The sequence below is a fragment of the Ischnura elegans genome, chromosome 3 (genome assembly GCF_921293095.1).
Source record: "Ischnura elegans chromosome 3, ioIscEleg1.1, whole genome shotgun sequence".
Classification (NCBI taxonomy): Eukaryota; Metazoa; Arthropoda; class Insecta; order Odonata; family Coenagrionidae; genus Ischnura; species Ischnura elegans.
Genome location: NC_060248.1, coordinates 4,045,637 through 4,062,690, shown reverse-complemented (window position 1 = coordinate 4,062,690; position 17,054 = coordinate 4,045,637). Strand labels below are relative to the sequence as shown.

The following is a 17,054-nucleotide window of genomic DNA, read 5'->3' as shown; positions in this document are numbered from 1 at the left end:
ATTTGAAGATACAAATAAATTAAAAAAAAGAGGTCAAGAAATATTCATTGATAAATAAACTCTGTGGATAGCATTAGTTGAGGCAAGTTGTGTTTGACTAGCTGGGCCATAATGTATGTTGCGTGGTCTTTTTCAATGCGCAGGTGATGTCTACGGGTGGAGGGCACATTCCATTGCTCAAGCCCCTTGCAATGGGGGGACAGCTCATGAACGCCCCTACGTACCTGACAACGGCTGCTGCTCTCGGAGGACTGGCACACCTCGTCAAGCCCCTTGTTGTCGTCAGCTCTGCTCCAAGTGCTGCAGTGCCACCCAAGCACCATGGTGGTGCCAAGACTCAGCCCTCGTCATCATCGTCAGGTGCTCGCTCTGGTCCCTCTCCTCCGCAGTGAGCAACCATGTCCTCTCAAGGGATATTGTTGGGAAGCATTCAATTGCAAGGCTGGAGCCAGGAAAGTTGTTTGGCTGGCGTATTTTGTTGGGGTTCAGAAGGTTGGAAGGGTTTGCTTACTGTCAAGGTGGCGAAAGTTGTCCCATGACAGGGTTGGAAGAGGGGAAGTGAAAATGCTGTGGTCGGGTCGTGTGTGGAAGGCGGCTGGTGAGGAAAGAGGGGAGCGATGAATGCAGTTACCAGGGTGGTCCCATCCCCTGCCTTCAGGCAGCTCGACTGGGAGACAGTATCTCGTGAACATATTTGGGGGGTTTGACCCCTGGCACACTCGTGTGTGGTACGGCCTTGCTGCTATAACTCTTGCTCTCAAAGGGACCAGTGAGTTGGAAGAGAACCAACGGTGCGAGTGTATGCTTCATTCTTTAAGTTGATTTGGTGCAAGAACCAGCGAGAGCATGATGAGAGGATGCTTTTGTTTGTGCAGGGCGGGATGCTGGCCATTGGGTCTGGAGTGCTTTTTCTTCCTTGGCCACTGACCTCGGAAACAACTGCTCTGCTTTGACAGAGTTGAATACGCAGTGAGTGCCCTCAACCTCCCTGATAGTTTCCACGTGATGAAAAAAAGTGCCTCCGATAGGCATGACAGCAATGTGAAACAGACAAGTGCCACATACATACATTTACGACGGAGCCTTTTGGTAATGAAGTCATCTATTCACATAAGGACCAGGTGAAATTTTTATCCTTCCATTGTTGAAGTTCTCGTTTCTTCATAAGCGACATAGTTTTCCTCTAGGATGGACTTAAACATGCAAAACTGGTGATATTTAGATGAAGGATGCATACTCGGATGTATTGATCAGGTAAAATGCTTGTTATGAGCTGAGTTTGGAAGGATAATTAAATTCTCAAATTCTGCATCTAAAAATGTTAGAAAGAGTTTCAGATTGGAGTGAGTGGGGTTTTCTATTTGCGATGGTGGCCTAATGTAATTGTGATCAGCGTGTGGAGAAAAGACTTCATTGTGTGCGTCGTGTGCGGGGAACACTCTTGTGGAAACTGACGAGAGAGTGTGTTTCCTATGGATTTCATGTGTGTTTGTGCATTTGCGAGTGTGTGTGCTGCTGTTGAGGAGATATTTTTAATGAGTGTCTTGTTGTGAGCGTCATAACACAAAGTATATTGTTGATCAACCTTAAAATGTTACGAATGGTTAATGTGTATGATTTTAATTAATGTTGACTGTACTAATGTTATTGTTCTGTCCTTTTTTGTGGCATTTGTGGCTGTGTGGTCTGTTACCTAAGGAATCTGAGAGTGAAAAGATTATGGAATCCATCCTTGGCATCCACACTTTGCTGCTGATATTTTCCCTCTCGTGTCCCATGGTTATTGCTGATGAAGGTTGTGTTGTGTGAGGCAATGTTGTTTAGCATCTTGTTAGCATTTCTCTTTAAAGAGAGTGGGAGAGTAACACATGTCTTGGAACAGTATACCAATACTACACATTCATGGGAAGTACAAAAACTTAAGTTATTGTAAGCTGTTTCTGTCATTTCTGGTGCTTAAATATAAAAGCCTCCACTAACTCTCACTCAAATACCTCAGTCCCTATCAGAAGTAAGTACAGGTCAACTCCTGTTGAGCCTATACAATGTTCTCAGAAAGATTATCCCACCTGTTGAAGTCGTTGTACATATATGACATACTGGGAAGGAAAATTGATTTGTTAAATTGTAATTCATTTTATACCTGTACTAATACCTGAAAGACAATTACAACATTGTCATAACTGTAGAGGATTTTAGGAGATACTCCTCTTGTGCTAGTGAAAGATGTTTGTGGTTCATAGATTTCTCTCTTCTCCTCCTAAGTATTTGCAGGTAACTCAAATTGTACAAATATAGTTGTCATCATCTTTATATCCTGTGATCTTTCATGATTCCTATGTCATTATATATAGCCTCTTAATCCTTCGACAAAGAGGCCTGAATTTTCACCAGAGCTTGAAATTTTTAGATCAGTCTTCGAGTCTTCCCTGCAGGTGTCTCTGTGCATTAATTTTGCATGCAGCACAACGTGACACTCTTGGAGGGTCTATTTATGTGTTCTTTGCCAATGGAGTGCGTGGGAATATCAACGCTCGATTGCATCTAATGATATTGTGCTGTTTCCCAGTCATTTTCCAACTTTCATGTGTTGTCAGCAGTACCTTAGGCAGCATGTTATAAATGCCAACTTTTTCAACACAATAGTTGTTGAGATGTGGTGGTGAATTTTTGAAAATGTTGTTTATTTAGAGTTATGGTGGGGAATACAATCAAGTGCACAAATTGTTTGCCTCCATTACCTGAATGATTCATTCTCGGGGTAATTTGGTGCTGCTCCTATAAAGTGCATTTGTCTTGGCATTCTGTGTACATAAAATATAATATTATTGTTAAAAGAATTGTTACATGTATGTACGTGTAAATATTAGGATTAAATATTGAATTTTCAATATTTGTATAATCATTTTACTGCAGGAATTATCCATATTGCATTGGGTCATTTGCAATCGCAACTGATCAGCCCTTGATGGGCTGACCTTTGAATTGATAGACCTTGGGTCCCAATTGTATGAAGTGGGGTCAGGTGTACCAGAGGGACCCCAAAGGAAACAAATATGGAAACTGTTCAAATGAGGCCATTCGGGCTTCCAGCCGGGTGGTCTCCCTCCTTCCGAATATATTCACTGGGAAAGCATCAGATTTTACTTCACGGACCTCTACGGGGAGAAATATGGAAACTGTTGTTTACATCAGGTGGCTCTTTCAACATTATTTGCTTCTCATTGATTAATTAATAAGATTATACGGGAAGATTTCATATGTTTTCTATTGTTACAGGTATTAGGTCATAGAGGAAAGCAAATAAGCATACCTCTGCCACCTTTACTCGACTGCTTTTACATTGCAATGAATACCTAATGCAGACACCAGCCTATTGGAGTAGAGTTTGTATTCCCAATATGATTATTTTGTACAGTACACTCAGCTTCCTGTTTGGTTGTAGATTGTGTTTTTTGGAATTTCTTTAATTCCCCTTAACCTTCCGTCCGGCGCAATATGTGAACTCCCGAGTTGAGGCGCAATATGCCTGATAGGCACGCATACGAAAAGGCATTATTAAGTCAAAGCACGCCTCAGAGCTGCAACTTGAAATGTTAATGCACTATTAACAGTGTAGTCTAACACTCAAACGATGTCTTACGTGTAGTATACACCCTTTTTCACCCCTTCATACGGCTCCAAACCGATCCAGCTGGGTGTGATTTAACGTGCTCTTTAGGTAATTATGTTTCACGAAATGTATTCAAGCATCGAGTGGTAAACATCGCAAAAGCATCAAGTGAAAATGCCTGGACAGTCCGTGCCTTCACTATCATTGCCACGTTGAAAGATAAAGGAAACGATGAGGAAGAAAAACAGATGATAATGAAGTACAAAGGAAAGCATTCAGTATCCCCACACATCACTGGCAACCGCTAAGAAAGCAGATAAACTAAAGCGTGAGTGGAAGGATATCTTTCATTGGTATCCACCAGATGCTGCTCCCAGAGGAGACATTTCTTTCCTGCCGTCATCCGGAAATGATATTCTAAAATATAAGGGCACACAAACACTGACAACAAAGAGTCACAGAACGAAAGTAGGCAGATGTGTCTGTCATATATACTCACTAAAAGTGCATATATGGAAGGTGAGATAGGAATTCGTAATGGTCAGAGAAGGACGTCGGGCATTTAAAGTCATGATTGAGAGGCTAATCTCTGCCAGTTACCTCACCAACTGTGCACCACAATTTGGTTGCCAATTTCTTTCAAAATCTGGTAGCGAAGTCGAGGGGCAGGTGTCTTATATTTTTTCTGACAGTCCCAACGTAGGATATTTTCTTCTCTTTCAGATGATTGACTAGGTCCATATCAGTAAACCAGTTATCAGTCGTTAAATTGCGTCCAGATCCAAATAATAATAATAATATTTATTTATCACCGTTGGCAAAATACAATGCATGGCTACGTCAAGATTTGCATACAAAAAAAGATGCAATATAAAAAAACAAAAGACATTAGGAGATGCGTTTACCATAAGTATATACATATATACAATAAAAATACAGAAAAGGAATAACGTCTCAGTCATCCTTTTCACCACTTCGGATGCCTTGTTGCTAATAGAGAATGGCCCTTCTGGCGCTTCACACATAAATTTTCATTTTGTATGTATAATAAACTTTTGCGTCGACGAGAGCAAAACACTTAAAGCCATATTTACTTGGTTTGGCCATATTTACTTGGCATATGCTGCCTAAAGGGGCACTTTCCTCGAAAGCCTGGAAGTGTCTTATCAACGGTTACATTCTCCCTAGGATTGTAACACTCCTGGCAGCCCTGCAGAAACTGACTGAAAAAACCACGCACTGGAGCAAGTCGATCTGACTTTTTTCTCTCATCCCTGGAGTTTTGGTTGTCAAAACGAACACAGCGAATCAAAGTCTTAAACTGCTTGATATTCATCACAAGTCCAAATTTTTCAATTCCATCACCCTCTCTCCCCCAAAGTTCCTCGAGGCTTTGGCGATTACCTCGGTACGCTCCAGCCAGATAAAGCAATCCAATGAATGCTTTAATTTCAATAGCATCTGTGAGTTTGATACATATCCCTCTCCCTGGAAAAATTGGTCTTGATTATTTCGATGTACTGGTTGGTGTACCTAACAATTATGTCCAACATTTCATCTGTAATGAGACAATTCCAACATTCTACAGCAGTTTTTGCAGCAATTGCATTCCCCATGACTCCAGGTAATTGAGTAATCACATAGTGCACGTGTTAGAGCAGGATTAGGGTTCCACTAGGTTACCTTATCTTTCCCCAAAAAATAACTTCCACTTGCACCAGCATTACCATCATCTTCATCAGTCGAACCATCCTGTTTTGTATCGGAGTCGTCACGCCTTATCCTTGGAAGCAATGTCACTTTCTTCTCCCAAATCTTCGTTCAAGGTCGGATCGTCATCTCCAGAAGTTAGTAAATCCACAATTTCGTCTTTATCTGTCGGTTTACATTGAAGACTTGGCGGAACATATTTACGAAAAATCTAGGACAAACGATTAGAAAAATTTCATTATTACGTGTTCGGACGCAATGTCCTGGTCAGGCAGGACTGTTAAATTAAGGTAAATGAACAAAAAAATTGAAAAGAAGCATATTTAAAAAAGTAAATGTGATGTTAGTATAAATGTTTTAAGCCATTTATTTAAAAAATGCACACATTTAAAATTGTGATGAGTTAGGGCACAATGAGCTTCTGTGATCCAAACTTAAACAGCTTCCCGTGGGGACAGCAGAAGTCAAACTAAGCGGGAAGCATGCATAGTGTGTCAAAACAAACAGCTACATACTATGAGCATAAAGGGTCTATGCCGCCTAATAGCGTGAAGAAATAAAAAAGCACTTGCACTCTGCCTGTCAGATCCATTGTGCCTGACGGAGGGTTTTAGTGGGACTTTCTTCTTTGAATTGTCTTGTATGCATTCCCTTGAAATGGAATTTGCACCATTGAAAGTACTCTCGCCACATAATATTACATTGTTAATGGTTTCTGTTGACATCATAAAAAAATGGACTTCTGCTCAAACTTTTTAGTCATTGTAAAACCAGTTCAATATTAAGCGCAAAATTTACTAGAAGAAAATGGAAATTGCACATGCTTTGCATAGGTGATTTAAGTTGACATTGATAGTCACCTGAAATGAAGAACTCTATAGGCCTCTGCAATTTTCTAAAGCTTCAAGAGCATGGGTCTTGAGGACCTACGCATAGGAGATAGCCGCAAAGCTTACGCGGGTTACCTTGATTACTTTACCTATATTTGCAAGATGCTAGATTAAAGAAAATATTGGAATAATTATGAGTTGAGCTTCTAATTGGCTTTTAACTAGATACATACGTATGTCCAGTGAAAGTTGAAAGGAAAATGTCTGAAAATGGTCTTACTATTATCTGAGACAGTCATGATTGGGAGGAGGAGGAGAGAGAGGGTAGGGGTTGTCAAACTGTAAGAATGAGTGAGAAATTGGAAAATAGATTTTGGAGAGACTACTTTCCTGCCAACTGAAATTGGCATTTGGAGGCCCTGTCTTTGGAAATATGTACATATCTCAGCCAAGCCCTCCGACACCTGTTCTCCTCCCTATTGGTGATTACATGGTCAGTAATGAAAGCAAAATGAGAGACATTGTGATTTGTAAAGAGCTGATGATGGGATTACTGTTTAAAAGCACGACCTAGAGCATGGTGCTTCACATGGCGGAAGAAAGGGAATAAAAGAGTGGAGGCATTTCAGATAAGGGGACTGGAAGGGAATAAGTATGAAGGGGAGTAGGTGTGAGGGGAGGATTAAACTGCTGTGAGAGGATGTGAATGCTGCAAGTACAAAGGGACAACACAATGAGCAGGAGGATGGCAGAGAAGGGGGACTGTGCGAGAGAAGGGTTCATGCGTAAAGAAAGAAGCGTAAAGGGCTGAACTGGAAACGCAAATTCAATGTGGGATCAAAATCAAGCAGGGCTGTGTAAAACCATGGACGTATGTTCTCTATTTTGTGTAAACCTACTTATTAACTGTTTTATTACCTTAAGTAATAGTTCGTGACAGTTGATGGAGGCTTCTGCACAGTGGTGTAGGTTTCTGGGTTGTCCACGGCATCAATTCATCTTCGTAAAGACAGATTCATGGCAGGCAACATTTCAAAACTGAAGATACCTGTCTTGACGAAACTGTCGTCACGAAGATGAATTGACACACACGCAGGACAATATGTGACAGTCAACACCTTCCTCACAACAGTCAGGGGTATTGTAACTACAGGAAGTATGCATAGCAGCACTAAGCTAGGGGAGAAGGAGATATGCAATCTAATGTGTATTGAAGAATAATAAAATGAGGCTCTGAGCATCATCAGAATACTAATTGTGTGCTCGACTTTGGAAGACTCATTAAATATCAGTATCCTTTCCTGTGCATTACATGGTCTCTAAGCGATTAAATAAAGATTTTGTTGATAGCATGGGCAAGTAAGTTGGTATCATATGAATCACACCATAGATGTTAGAAGGACCTCTATGGTATATACAGTGGCGCCGACTCCATGGGGCCTGAGGGGGCCCGAGCCCCCTCAAAAATTCGTCATGGGGGTGAGGAAAAAATGTGCCAGGCTTGTCGATTTTCCCGAGAGTGTCCAGATTTCGATATTCGAGTTAACAGGGTTCTAATGTTGATCATATGACTTCTAAAATGCTTAAAAAACTTAAAACTCACTACTTAAAAAATTTCCCGTGGCAAGATCCCCAGTTTGGGCCCCCCAATATTTTTCGTAAGTCAGCGTCCCTGGGTATATACAATCTTTGGATATGTATAAACATCTCCAAAATCTCGGCATTGTGATTCATGAGAATGGTCAGTTCACTTTCCATGTGATTAATGGAGTATACATTTAAAGGAGCCCGTGCCAAGTATAAACCATACTGATTTATCGTTAGCAGTATTCCTTATACGATTGCAGCCAATCACAAGTATTGTAAGCGAGGCTTTCATTAAACTTAATGAAAGCCATGAGATGACGGGGAGCCGCCTCGAACGGACTTTGTTTTAAACCCAGCCATTAAGCACGTTCCTGTTGTCATAGGAAGAGTTGCTTGAGAAACGATCACTCTTGGACGACTCCATGGGCGTGGGCTGACGGCGGCTAGGGGAGGCAGTCGCAGTTGGGCAGCGGAATAGGAGTGTAAGGCTTGATCTGAATAAAGTGGAGTAGATTTGTGTGAGCATTTGGACTTGTTCCCTGCTTTGTTTCCCCCGAACCCTTTCACCATCGGCAAAGATGACCTACAGTATGCACTCAATTTACTTGCCGATTGAAGTACTTTTTAGCTATCTTTTTTCGCTAATGAATATTAAAAACTGGGTATTATGCACATTCATTTTGTAATCATGTTCATAATTTAATAATGCTATGGTCAAATGGTTAAACATATTTATTAATACGACAATTGAATTTCCTGGTATCATTTTCACATTTCATTCACATTATTTTTTTTGCTGTTCTAACAGTATATATTATTAATGCTCGTACCTTTCAGTGTCACTATTGTTCCGTTTTCTTCTAGTTCACTTACTTGCAAATGATACTCATTCATAATGATCTTTCTCACAAGTTTACTCATTTATAAAATAATACGAAACCAAATATTTAGCCACCCTCAACATTTACTTTTGCTATTATTTTATCTACCATATTTCTCACTTTTTTGCTGGTATCCACTGTTTTGCCTCCTTACTTAATTTTCTTGTGTTATAGTCAGCCTTCCTGATATCACTTCAAATTATGAATATTTTACTTATTTAATGATTACATAGTGCGCGCAGGTACTCAGTAAAAAACTAGGTCGTCCGTTAACGAATATTTCGTGGACATATTGCATATTATGACATTATGAGGAGACACAAAATTAATTCTATGATCCCAACTACAAGAAAACAAAGGCACACGGACCTTCATTCGAAAACCCGCCATTCTCACAGAACTCCACTGATCTCCTGGCAGGAATAAAATTAGCTTTTATCCAGCGGAATAGACGATTAGGCTGAACACTGTGATTCATTCATAATCATCAATAGTTTACTAGGACGAACTCTATTTCCTCCATTTATGAATGCATCATAACCAAACATAAAAACATAGATGAGATATGCATTGCGACACAATAGTAACGTAAATGTAAATCTGAGTATGCGAAAGCAAATTTTTCCGAATAGCGAAGTAACTTTAGTCTAAAGAGTCTAAACGACATAGATAATGTCCTCTCCAAACGGTAAATGTTGATTAATCACCTACGAGTCACCTCCCTGCCACGCCTCAATATAAAGTCAAATGATGATTGGTCAAATACGAGTAAACGGAAATGGAAAAATGTTGAATGACGATATTTCCGGGTTTCTGTGCTTCAATCATTCAATGGGCTCAATGGCTTCAAAATCAATTTGTGATACCGGTAGGAATATGTCACTTTAAGGATCCAGTTTTACCCCCTGTATTTGCTGTATTAGGATATAAGGTCTAAATGCCCTGATACACCATTATCAATCTGTATTTCGTGAAAGAACAAAATGTCTAGCGAATCTGTGAAAACTGTGAGTAAGCTTGGCTCAGCTTATGTGTCACTTGTGGCCGTAGTTTTTTTTAATAGTAACTGGTTAGCCTGCTACTGTATTGAAGAAATTTTTCATTCCTTTAGTTTTCTAGCCTTGAGACTCCCGGTTATGTGGGATTTGCCAACTTACCGAATCAAGTTCATCGAAAATCCGTGAAGAAAGGATTTGAATTTACACTTATGGTCGTTGGTGGGTTTTTTATGTTTTATATTCTAAATACACCAAACTATATGTTTGTTTTTGTTTAACTATACCGAATTTTCTCAGGTGAGTCCGGCTTGGGCAAGTCAACTTTGGTCAACAGTTTATTTTTGACAGATCTGTATCCTGAAAGAGTTGTGCCAGATGCAGTTGGTAAGTTTATCTCTGTTGTGACATTTTGGCTCACTATTTTTTTCTCGCGAACGTGATACTGTGAGAAGTATCTAGTTAACTGTTGCTGTTTAAATTAATGGACCTTAAGTTAGCAGAATAAATCATTGTGGAACGATGCGGATAACTAGTGAATCGTGAACATACAGTTATGCGCGAGTCATCGTCTTGTGGTCGTATTTTTCAGCAACTTTTGTCGATAATATGACGATTGAGTGGGTATTAAAGTAATGGATTTCTTTTCCAAAACTAGCTGTCTATTTTCGTAAGGTTCAGAATGTTATGATTTTTAAGGCAGGGAGACACGGCGGATGTGTGACCGAGTTTCTGTGTGAGAAAACGCGCACATAGAAACTTGCTAATTTTGCTTGCTTGCTTTTTGAATCAAAGTCAACGAATTTGAAAGTGATTTTAACCCAAGTAGGCTACGTATGAGGGAATTCATGGCGTAGACGTTCGGTCAAAGCATAAATCCATACCATTAAATTCCGAAATTGCTGTGGGCATAGCTAACGAATAACACGTGTAAAATTCTAATTCACGATGCATATCCGTACGGATTTTACCGCCAGAGAATATAATGATAGCATTTCCATTGCATGCCGATAATGTCATTTGAAATTTAAGTTAAATATCTTCAGTGATTCAAGCATATGCTCAGGGTAATTTTTGCAATTAGCGTAGTGAAAACTGCCTCGAAATGTTTTTAAATCATGCAGTTGGCTGTTTTCGTAACTGATTGTGTGATTATTGTTGGAACTCATGTTTCGTGTGCATCGTGTCACTACATTTATGGTGATTTTATAGTGAGGCCTACGTAAGAATTGTTTTTATTAACTTTCACTCCCGTAAATTTGTTTTTCTGATACAGATTTTGCGCGCCAGGTGTATAGTTTCCATTCATTGTCAACAGTGTTGTGATGGATATTATATATAAGTGGGAAGAATTATATCAAAGCGATATGAAAGCTGTTGTATGAAGTTTGGCTATGGTACGGTTTTATCGATTCCTCATTTTTCCACCTATTTTAACATATGTTGTATGTTGACTTTAAATAAGGCAAGTGCTTTCTATTGTCAGTGTTTTTAAAAATGAAGGTATCCATTGCAGAAAAACAGAATAAGACGGTGAAACTAGATGCATCGACTGTTGAAATTGAGGAACGAGGAGTGAAGCTTCGACTTACTGTGGTTGATACTCCTGGATATGGAGATGCTATTGATAACACAGACAGGTAATTGAATTTATGTTGTTTTTTAGCAATCAATCATGATACGTAATTAATTGTCAGTTTCCTTTCTGCATGGCATCTTTTAATCCATGATTTACTTGGTAGAAATCAGTTGAGTGGTAGTGTGTAGTGATGCTGATAAGTAATTGTTATTTCTAAGTCAAATTCGTAGAACTATTGCTGTGTACTTAAATTTTGCCCTTGTTAATGGTGCACTGTTGGAATTGGATTAGTTTAGTGTGGATTTTGTTGGGTAGTAACATTTGCAGGGAATCATGTACTTAGGATTAACCTACCTGGAGTTAATATGCATGTTTTTGTTGAAGAGTGGTGGTTGTTAATAGCATACTTTACAATACCCATTGGTCATTTTTCCAGACTATGTTTCTTCCTTCTTGCATGTGAAAAAAACCAGAGAAAATGAAGAGCTTAGTGACGGATGAGACAGGGAATTTTATTTGAGGAATCTATGTACATATTAAGAAAAACCCTTCAGTCTGACAATGAGTAATCCCAGGTGTAGTCTTGTTGTGATTTCACATGCCATTTGCTTATTGCTGGGTGAGCTCTATCCTTACCTATGCAAACTAACTTTAGGGTTGAGGCCTCAATAGAAACCGATGTTCTTTTGCTTTGAGCTGGCTTGTTTGCCAGTTATATGCACCAAGTGCAATGGTCTTTTTGAGCTCATTCCATCTCTCTAACGTCAGTGCAGTTGGATTCTGTTCTTTCCATTTTGTCCTCCATGGCAGTCTCTAAGTTTCGTCTGGCTGCTTCCTCAGCCAGTGGCTTAATGTTCTGCCTTTATTATTCTTACCTTCTTTATCTTCCACCTATGCATCAATTGACCTTTTTGTTAGTAACAGTGTGGTTCATTTTGGAATTTGTCTCTCTGTGCCTCTATTAGTCATTCAGAATATCATCGTAGTGTGGAAACAGGGAAATCTTAGGGAGTTTTATGTTCACTGGAAATACCAGGGTTACCTCAAGTATACGTATTTGTAAAGCACTGCCTTCTTCAATTCACAGTAAGGCCTACTCCCTTTCAATCTATCTAAAAATCCTATTCTTTTCCTTCTCCTCCCTCGTTTCCCTAACATTCTACCCTCTAACACCATTTTCAACATCCCATCCCTGCTAAGTACTCACTCCATCCAAACCTTCTGTTTCCACCGTATCTCATCTACATGCTGCCTCTCCTCACCCACCATTTCCATCACTTCGTCGTTCCTCCTCCTCTCTGTCCACTTCACCTTCTCCATTCTTCTCCATACCCACATCTCGAATGCCTCCAATCTTTTCTCGTCCTCCTTCCTCAGTTTCCACATTTCCACACCGCAGAGCTACTCTCTAGATCATACTCTTCACTAACCTTTTCTGTAAACTCTTACATAACGATTCTCTCATAAGCTCCTTCTTTTCCAAGATAACATCCTTAGCCAATGCAACTCTCTTCCTGATGCCTTCACTACTGTATCCCTTGTCCTCTAATGTGCTTCCTAAATAGTTGAATTGCTCTACCTGCTCAAGTTTTTCCCCACCCACCATTATCTTTAGTCTCACATTCCTCACTCGGGATGCTTTACAAAACCACATAACCTTGGTCTTGTGATTAATCCTCATCCCATACTCCTCGCAATGCTTGTTTAACGCATCCACTAAAGCCTGAAGGCCCCTTGCTGACTGACTAATCAACACCTGATCATCTGTGAACCTCACTGATTTAAACATTGAAACACTTTTACTCCAGCTTCCAGCTCATCCCACACTTCTCTTACCATCTCCTCAGCATACACATTAAAAAGCAGCGGTGATAGAGGACAGCCTTGCCTCACACCTTGGTCAGTACTTGCTCACCCAAATTCTCCTTCCTCTACCCTCACTTGCGCAGTCTGGGCCGTATACAGATTACGAATCAGTCGTCTATTCCTCCAGTCCATGCCTATTCTCTTGAGTATATCCATTAACTTTACCCTGTTCGCTCTATGAACCGGTTTTTTAAATATCCACGAAGCAGGCATACACGTCCTGGTCATATTCTAGGTTCCTCTCAACCAGGGACCTCATCACTATTGCATCATGAGTTGACTTCCCTTTTCTGAAACCAAACTGATCATCGCCAAAATACTCTTTTATCCTCGCCTCCATTTGTCTGTTCAATAATCTCAGTACCACTTTCGCTGTGAGAAATGTTAGGCTAATAGTCCTATAATCTCCACATTCCACAGCTTTCTCCATTTTCGGTAGTGGAGTTAGAATCCTCTACACGAAATCCTCTGCCCAACATCCCTCATCGTAGGTCTTGCGCACTTGTTCAAAAAGCCTTTTATTTACCATTCCTCCCGATATTCTTCAGAAGCTCACATGGGATATTGTCCATGCCCACTGCTTTCCTAGCCGTCATATCACGAAGTGCCCTCTTGATTTCTGAATCTAAGATCCCCGGCCCAAGATTATGAATGAATGAATTTATTACTCCAACCTTGAATGTACACTTTTTTTAACAGCACAAAAAAGTAATGGAGCAGGTAGCTTCAATGGTCAAAATAAAAAAAACAGCATGGAAGCTACCATCTTAAAAATTAAATTCAAGGCAGGCCAGAAAACAAAAAGAAAGTATATATAATTTTTTGAAACATCATTATGAAACATATATGTGACAAAAACTTACAATAAACAAGAATAAAGTATAATATGTGGACAGAACAAAATAAAATTCTTTTTCCTCCTTTCACAAAAATATAAAAATAATTTATAATAATATGTATGTATATTATTCACAAACACATCAAAAAAGAACATTTATATTAACATGGGATAACAACAAATCTTTGGCCTTTTTACAAAATTTATTTATACTCTTTAACTCTTTGATCAAACAAGGTAATTTATTAAAAATTTTCGGCCCCAAATAAAGAAACGATCTTTTAAATAAAAGAAGATTAGGCTTAGGAACTAGAAAATTAACATTCCTACGTAAGTTATAACCACGCTCGGTTCCAGATATTGCTGGAAAACTGCCACTTCGCAAAAAAAATAACTAATGTTTTATGAACAAACATGTACCTTAATGGCAATAACTTAAGACTAACAAAAAGGGGGGTAAGAAGGCTCAAAACGATTTTTATCCTCCTCCACTGCACTTTCCTCCTCTAAACTCAATCTCTCCAGCCTGTTTCTTCCGTCATACACATGCTCCACGTATTCCTTCCATCTACTCTGTACCTCTTCTTGCTTGGTTAGCATCCTTCCATCTTTAGCCTTAATTATAGTAATTGCTTCCCCTCATTTGCCGCCCGATAGTGGTTTAACTTTGGCGTACAACGCACCTACCTCTCCTTCCTTTTGAAACCTTTCCATTTCCTCACACTGTCTTTTCCACCAAGTCTCCCTTGCCCTCTTAGTTTCACACCATAATCAATTATTTAGTTCCCTATAAATTCTTTTGTTCTGCTCTGTGTCCAAATTCTTCCACTTCCTTCTCTCCTCCATTTCTTTTACCATTACCTCCGTAACCCAAGGCTTCTGTATCCATCTGCTGTCAACGAGCCAATTGACTTCTCTGCCGCTTTGGTTATTCTCGTTTTAATATTATCCCACCCTTCCTATACAGTCTGTGTATTTTTCAATCTCCCGGATACTATTGTCCACTAGTTCCTGATATTCTCTCCTAATAGTCCCCTTTAGAGCTTCTACATTCCATTTCTTCGCCTTACTAACTTTCATAAGTCTTTTGAATCTGACGTTGCATTTCATAAGTACTAGGTTGAGGTCTGAAGCCGCATCCCCTGCAGGGAAGCTGCACAAGTTTTTCTCACTATTTCTAAACCTCTGTCTCACCTTGTTGTAGTCTTTCTGATATCTCCTCATATCCCCTGGACTTTTCCATGTGTACCTTCACCCTTTGTGATGATCGAACCACGTGTTTGTGATGAATAACTTGTTTCTCCTGCAAAATTCTGCTGCTTTCTATCCCCTGTGGTTCTGTATTCCTTATGCAAATTCTCCTTCTTCATTTCCATCTCTCCCTTCCCCGATTGAAGCGTTCCAGTCCCCCATCATTTTCTACCAGATTTTTCTTACCTGGGGTGTCTCTAATTATTTCCTCGAGCTGTTCATACACATTACTATTTCTTCCTCCCTGTGATTACTTGTGGGCATGTAAACTTGAACCTCCACAAGATTGGTGGGTCGTGCCTCAATTTCTACTACTAGAATTCTATCACTTGCATGATCTATACCTACCACGCACTTACCTATCTTCCCGTTTGATACTAAAGCTACTCCTCGTTGACTTTCCTCCCCACCACTATATATAACCCCGTACCCATCACTCCAATAGTCCCCCCATCCTTCCACCTCTATTCGCATAAACCTAAGATATCTATCCTCCCATTATATATATTTTAGTTTACCTGCCCTCATCATTGTCCTCACATTCATAAATGCTTTCTCCTTCTCCATCCTCTTTGTGTTCTTGTCCTCCTCCTTGGCTGCTGCTGCTGAAAAAGATGATGATGATTTGTCTCTGCAAGGATTTCGCATGATTAGGACCCCGAGGACCTTGCCGACCTCGCTTCCACCTACGACACCCGCCCTTATGGGCTGGGTCCTGCGATTCCATCCGAGGCTAGTACAATCAAACTCCATGTTTTCAGGGAAGAGATAGTTGGTAGGGTTTCCCACGTCCATTCCAGCAGTGTTCTTTTACGTGGCACCATCATGTGGAATACCTTTCGTCTGGCTCCTATCCTTCGACCTATCTGCCATGGGTGGCCCTACCAGGAATATGTAATTTAGAATTAATCCCGCCAGTGCAGCTCTAGGGGTCATAGGAACTCGCAAGCCTTTCCACTGTGACAAAGTTATAGCCCATGGGAAAGGTACGTGCATTTAGCTGCAGGAAATATTATGAAACAATTGCTGTTCAAATCCATGAATCATTGAGGATAAGATTAACATTAATGATGAAGTTTTCCTCATCATATGCTTTCGAGTGCTTAAACATTTTCACCTGTACACCGATTGATGACGTCGAATAACCATTTTCCATTGCGTTATTTACGTGACAATTACCTACCAACTTCACTAATTGTATGTGTTACACATTAACTATGATATTTATATGATGACAATGGTATATTAGAGTTGCACAGTCTCTGAATGCGTATACATATACAATGTGTTGCTGAAAGTGTTGAGTGAGTGGTGTATTTCAGGCAGTGTAATTTATTCTAAGTGTGCCGTGGAACCCCTCCTCCTCCATTACTACTTCCAAATTTTGCCCTGCCTACAACTCCCAGTAATATATAGGTATCTACCAGGCTAGCTGCTCTTTACTCCGACAGCTCTTAATAATGATGTGCAAACGCTGAAACAGGCTGAGCGAATGGGAAATCACTACAGCTGTATGCATCTTATTAAGGTCTTGAAACACATCTTGTTTGTGTGATGCGGACTTACTCTATGTTGAATTGTGTTCTTATATGTTTTTTTTCCTGTGCTTATGAAAAGGGGGCATGAGAGTGTTGGTGAGTTGCGTAGTTGAGGTGAAAAAGGAAGATTGCGTGAACGAATAGCATCTCGAGACCCAGTCGTGTGCAGCATATTGAGCAAGGAATACCTTTATATGCATTTAATGCATCAACTAGTGCTGATAGATGTAATCAAAATTCTGCCATGCTCATTGTGAGTGACTCATGATTTCCAGCTCTCAGAAAGAGCCAAGATCATTCTAAAGAAATTTCATCATTCGGTCTGAAATTCACGTTGAAGGAAGGGCTTGGTGATGTAACTGGTTT

The 17,054-nt window shown here is 39.9% G+C and overlaps 2 protein-coding genes across 4 annotated transcripts in view; both read left to right on the top strand.

The window, feature by feature from the left end:
- LOC124155339 (max-binding protein MNT-like) overlaps positions 1-2,891 on the top strand; it is a 174,025-nt gene extending 171,134 nt beyond the window's left edge. For all 3 annotated transcript variants that reach the window (XM_046529074.1, XM_046529075.1, XM_046529073.1), the window contains one exon: positions 144-2,891. In XM_046529074.1, coding sequence (XP_046385030.1) covers positions 144-392 — 249 coding nt within the window. In that variant the 3' untranslated portion in view covers positions 393-2,891. The remainder of the gene's footprint in view (positions 1-143) is intronic.
- Positions 2,892-9,416: 6,525 nt separating this feature from the next.
- The window catches only part of LOC124155338 (septin-1), a 38,975-nt gene continuing 31,337 nt past the window's right edge, over positions 9,417-17,054 (top strand). The window contains exons 1-4 of the mRNA XM_046529071.1: positions 9,417-9,628; positions 9,733-9,838; positions 9,917-10,003; positions 11,133-11,256. Coding sequence (XP_046385027.1) covers positions 9,605-9,628; positions 9,733-9,838; positions 9,917-10,003; positions 11,133-11,256 — 341 coding nt within the window. The 5' untranslated portion in view covers positions 9,417-9,604. The remainder of the gene's footprint in view (positions 9,629-9,732; positions 9,839-9,916; positions 10,004-11,132; positions 11,257-17,054) is intronic.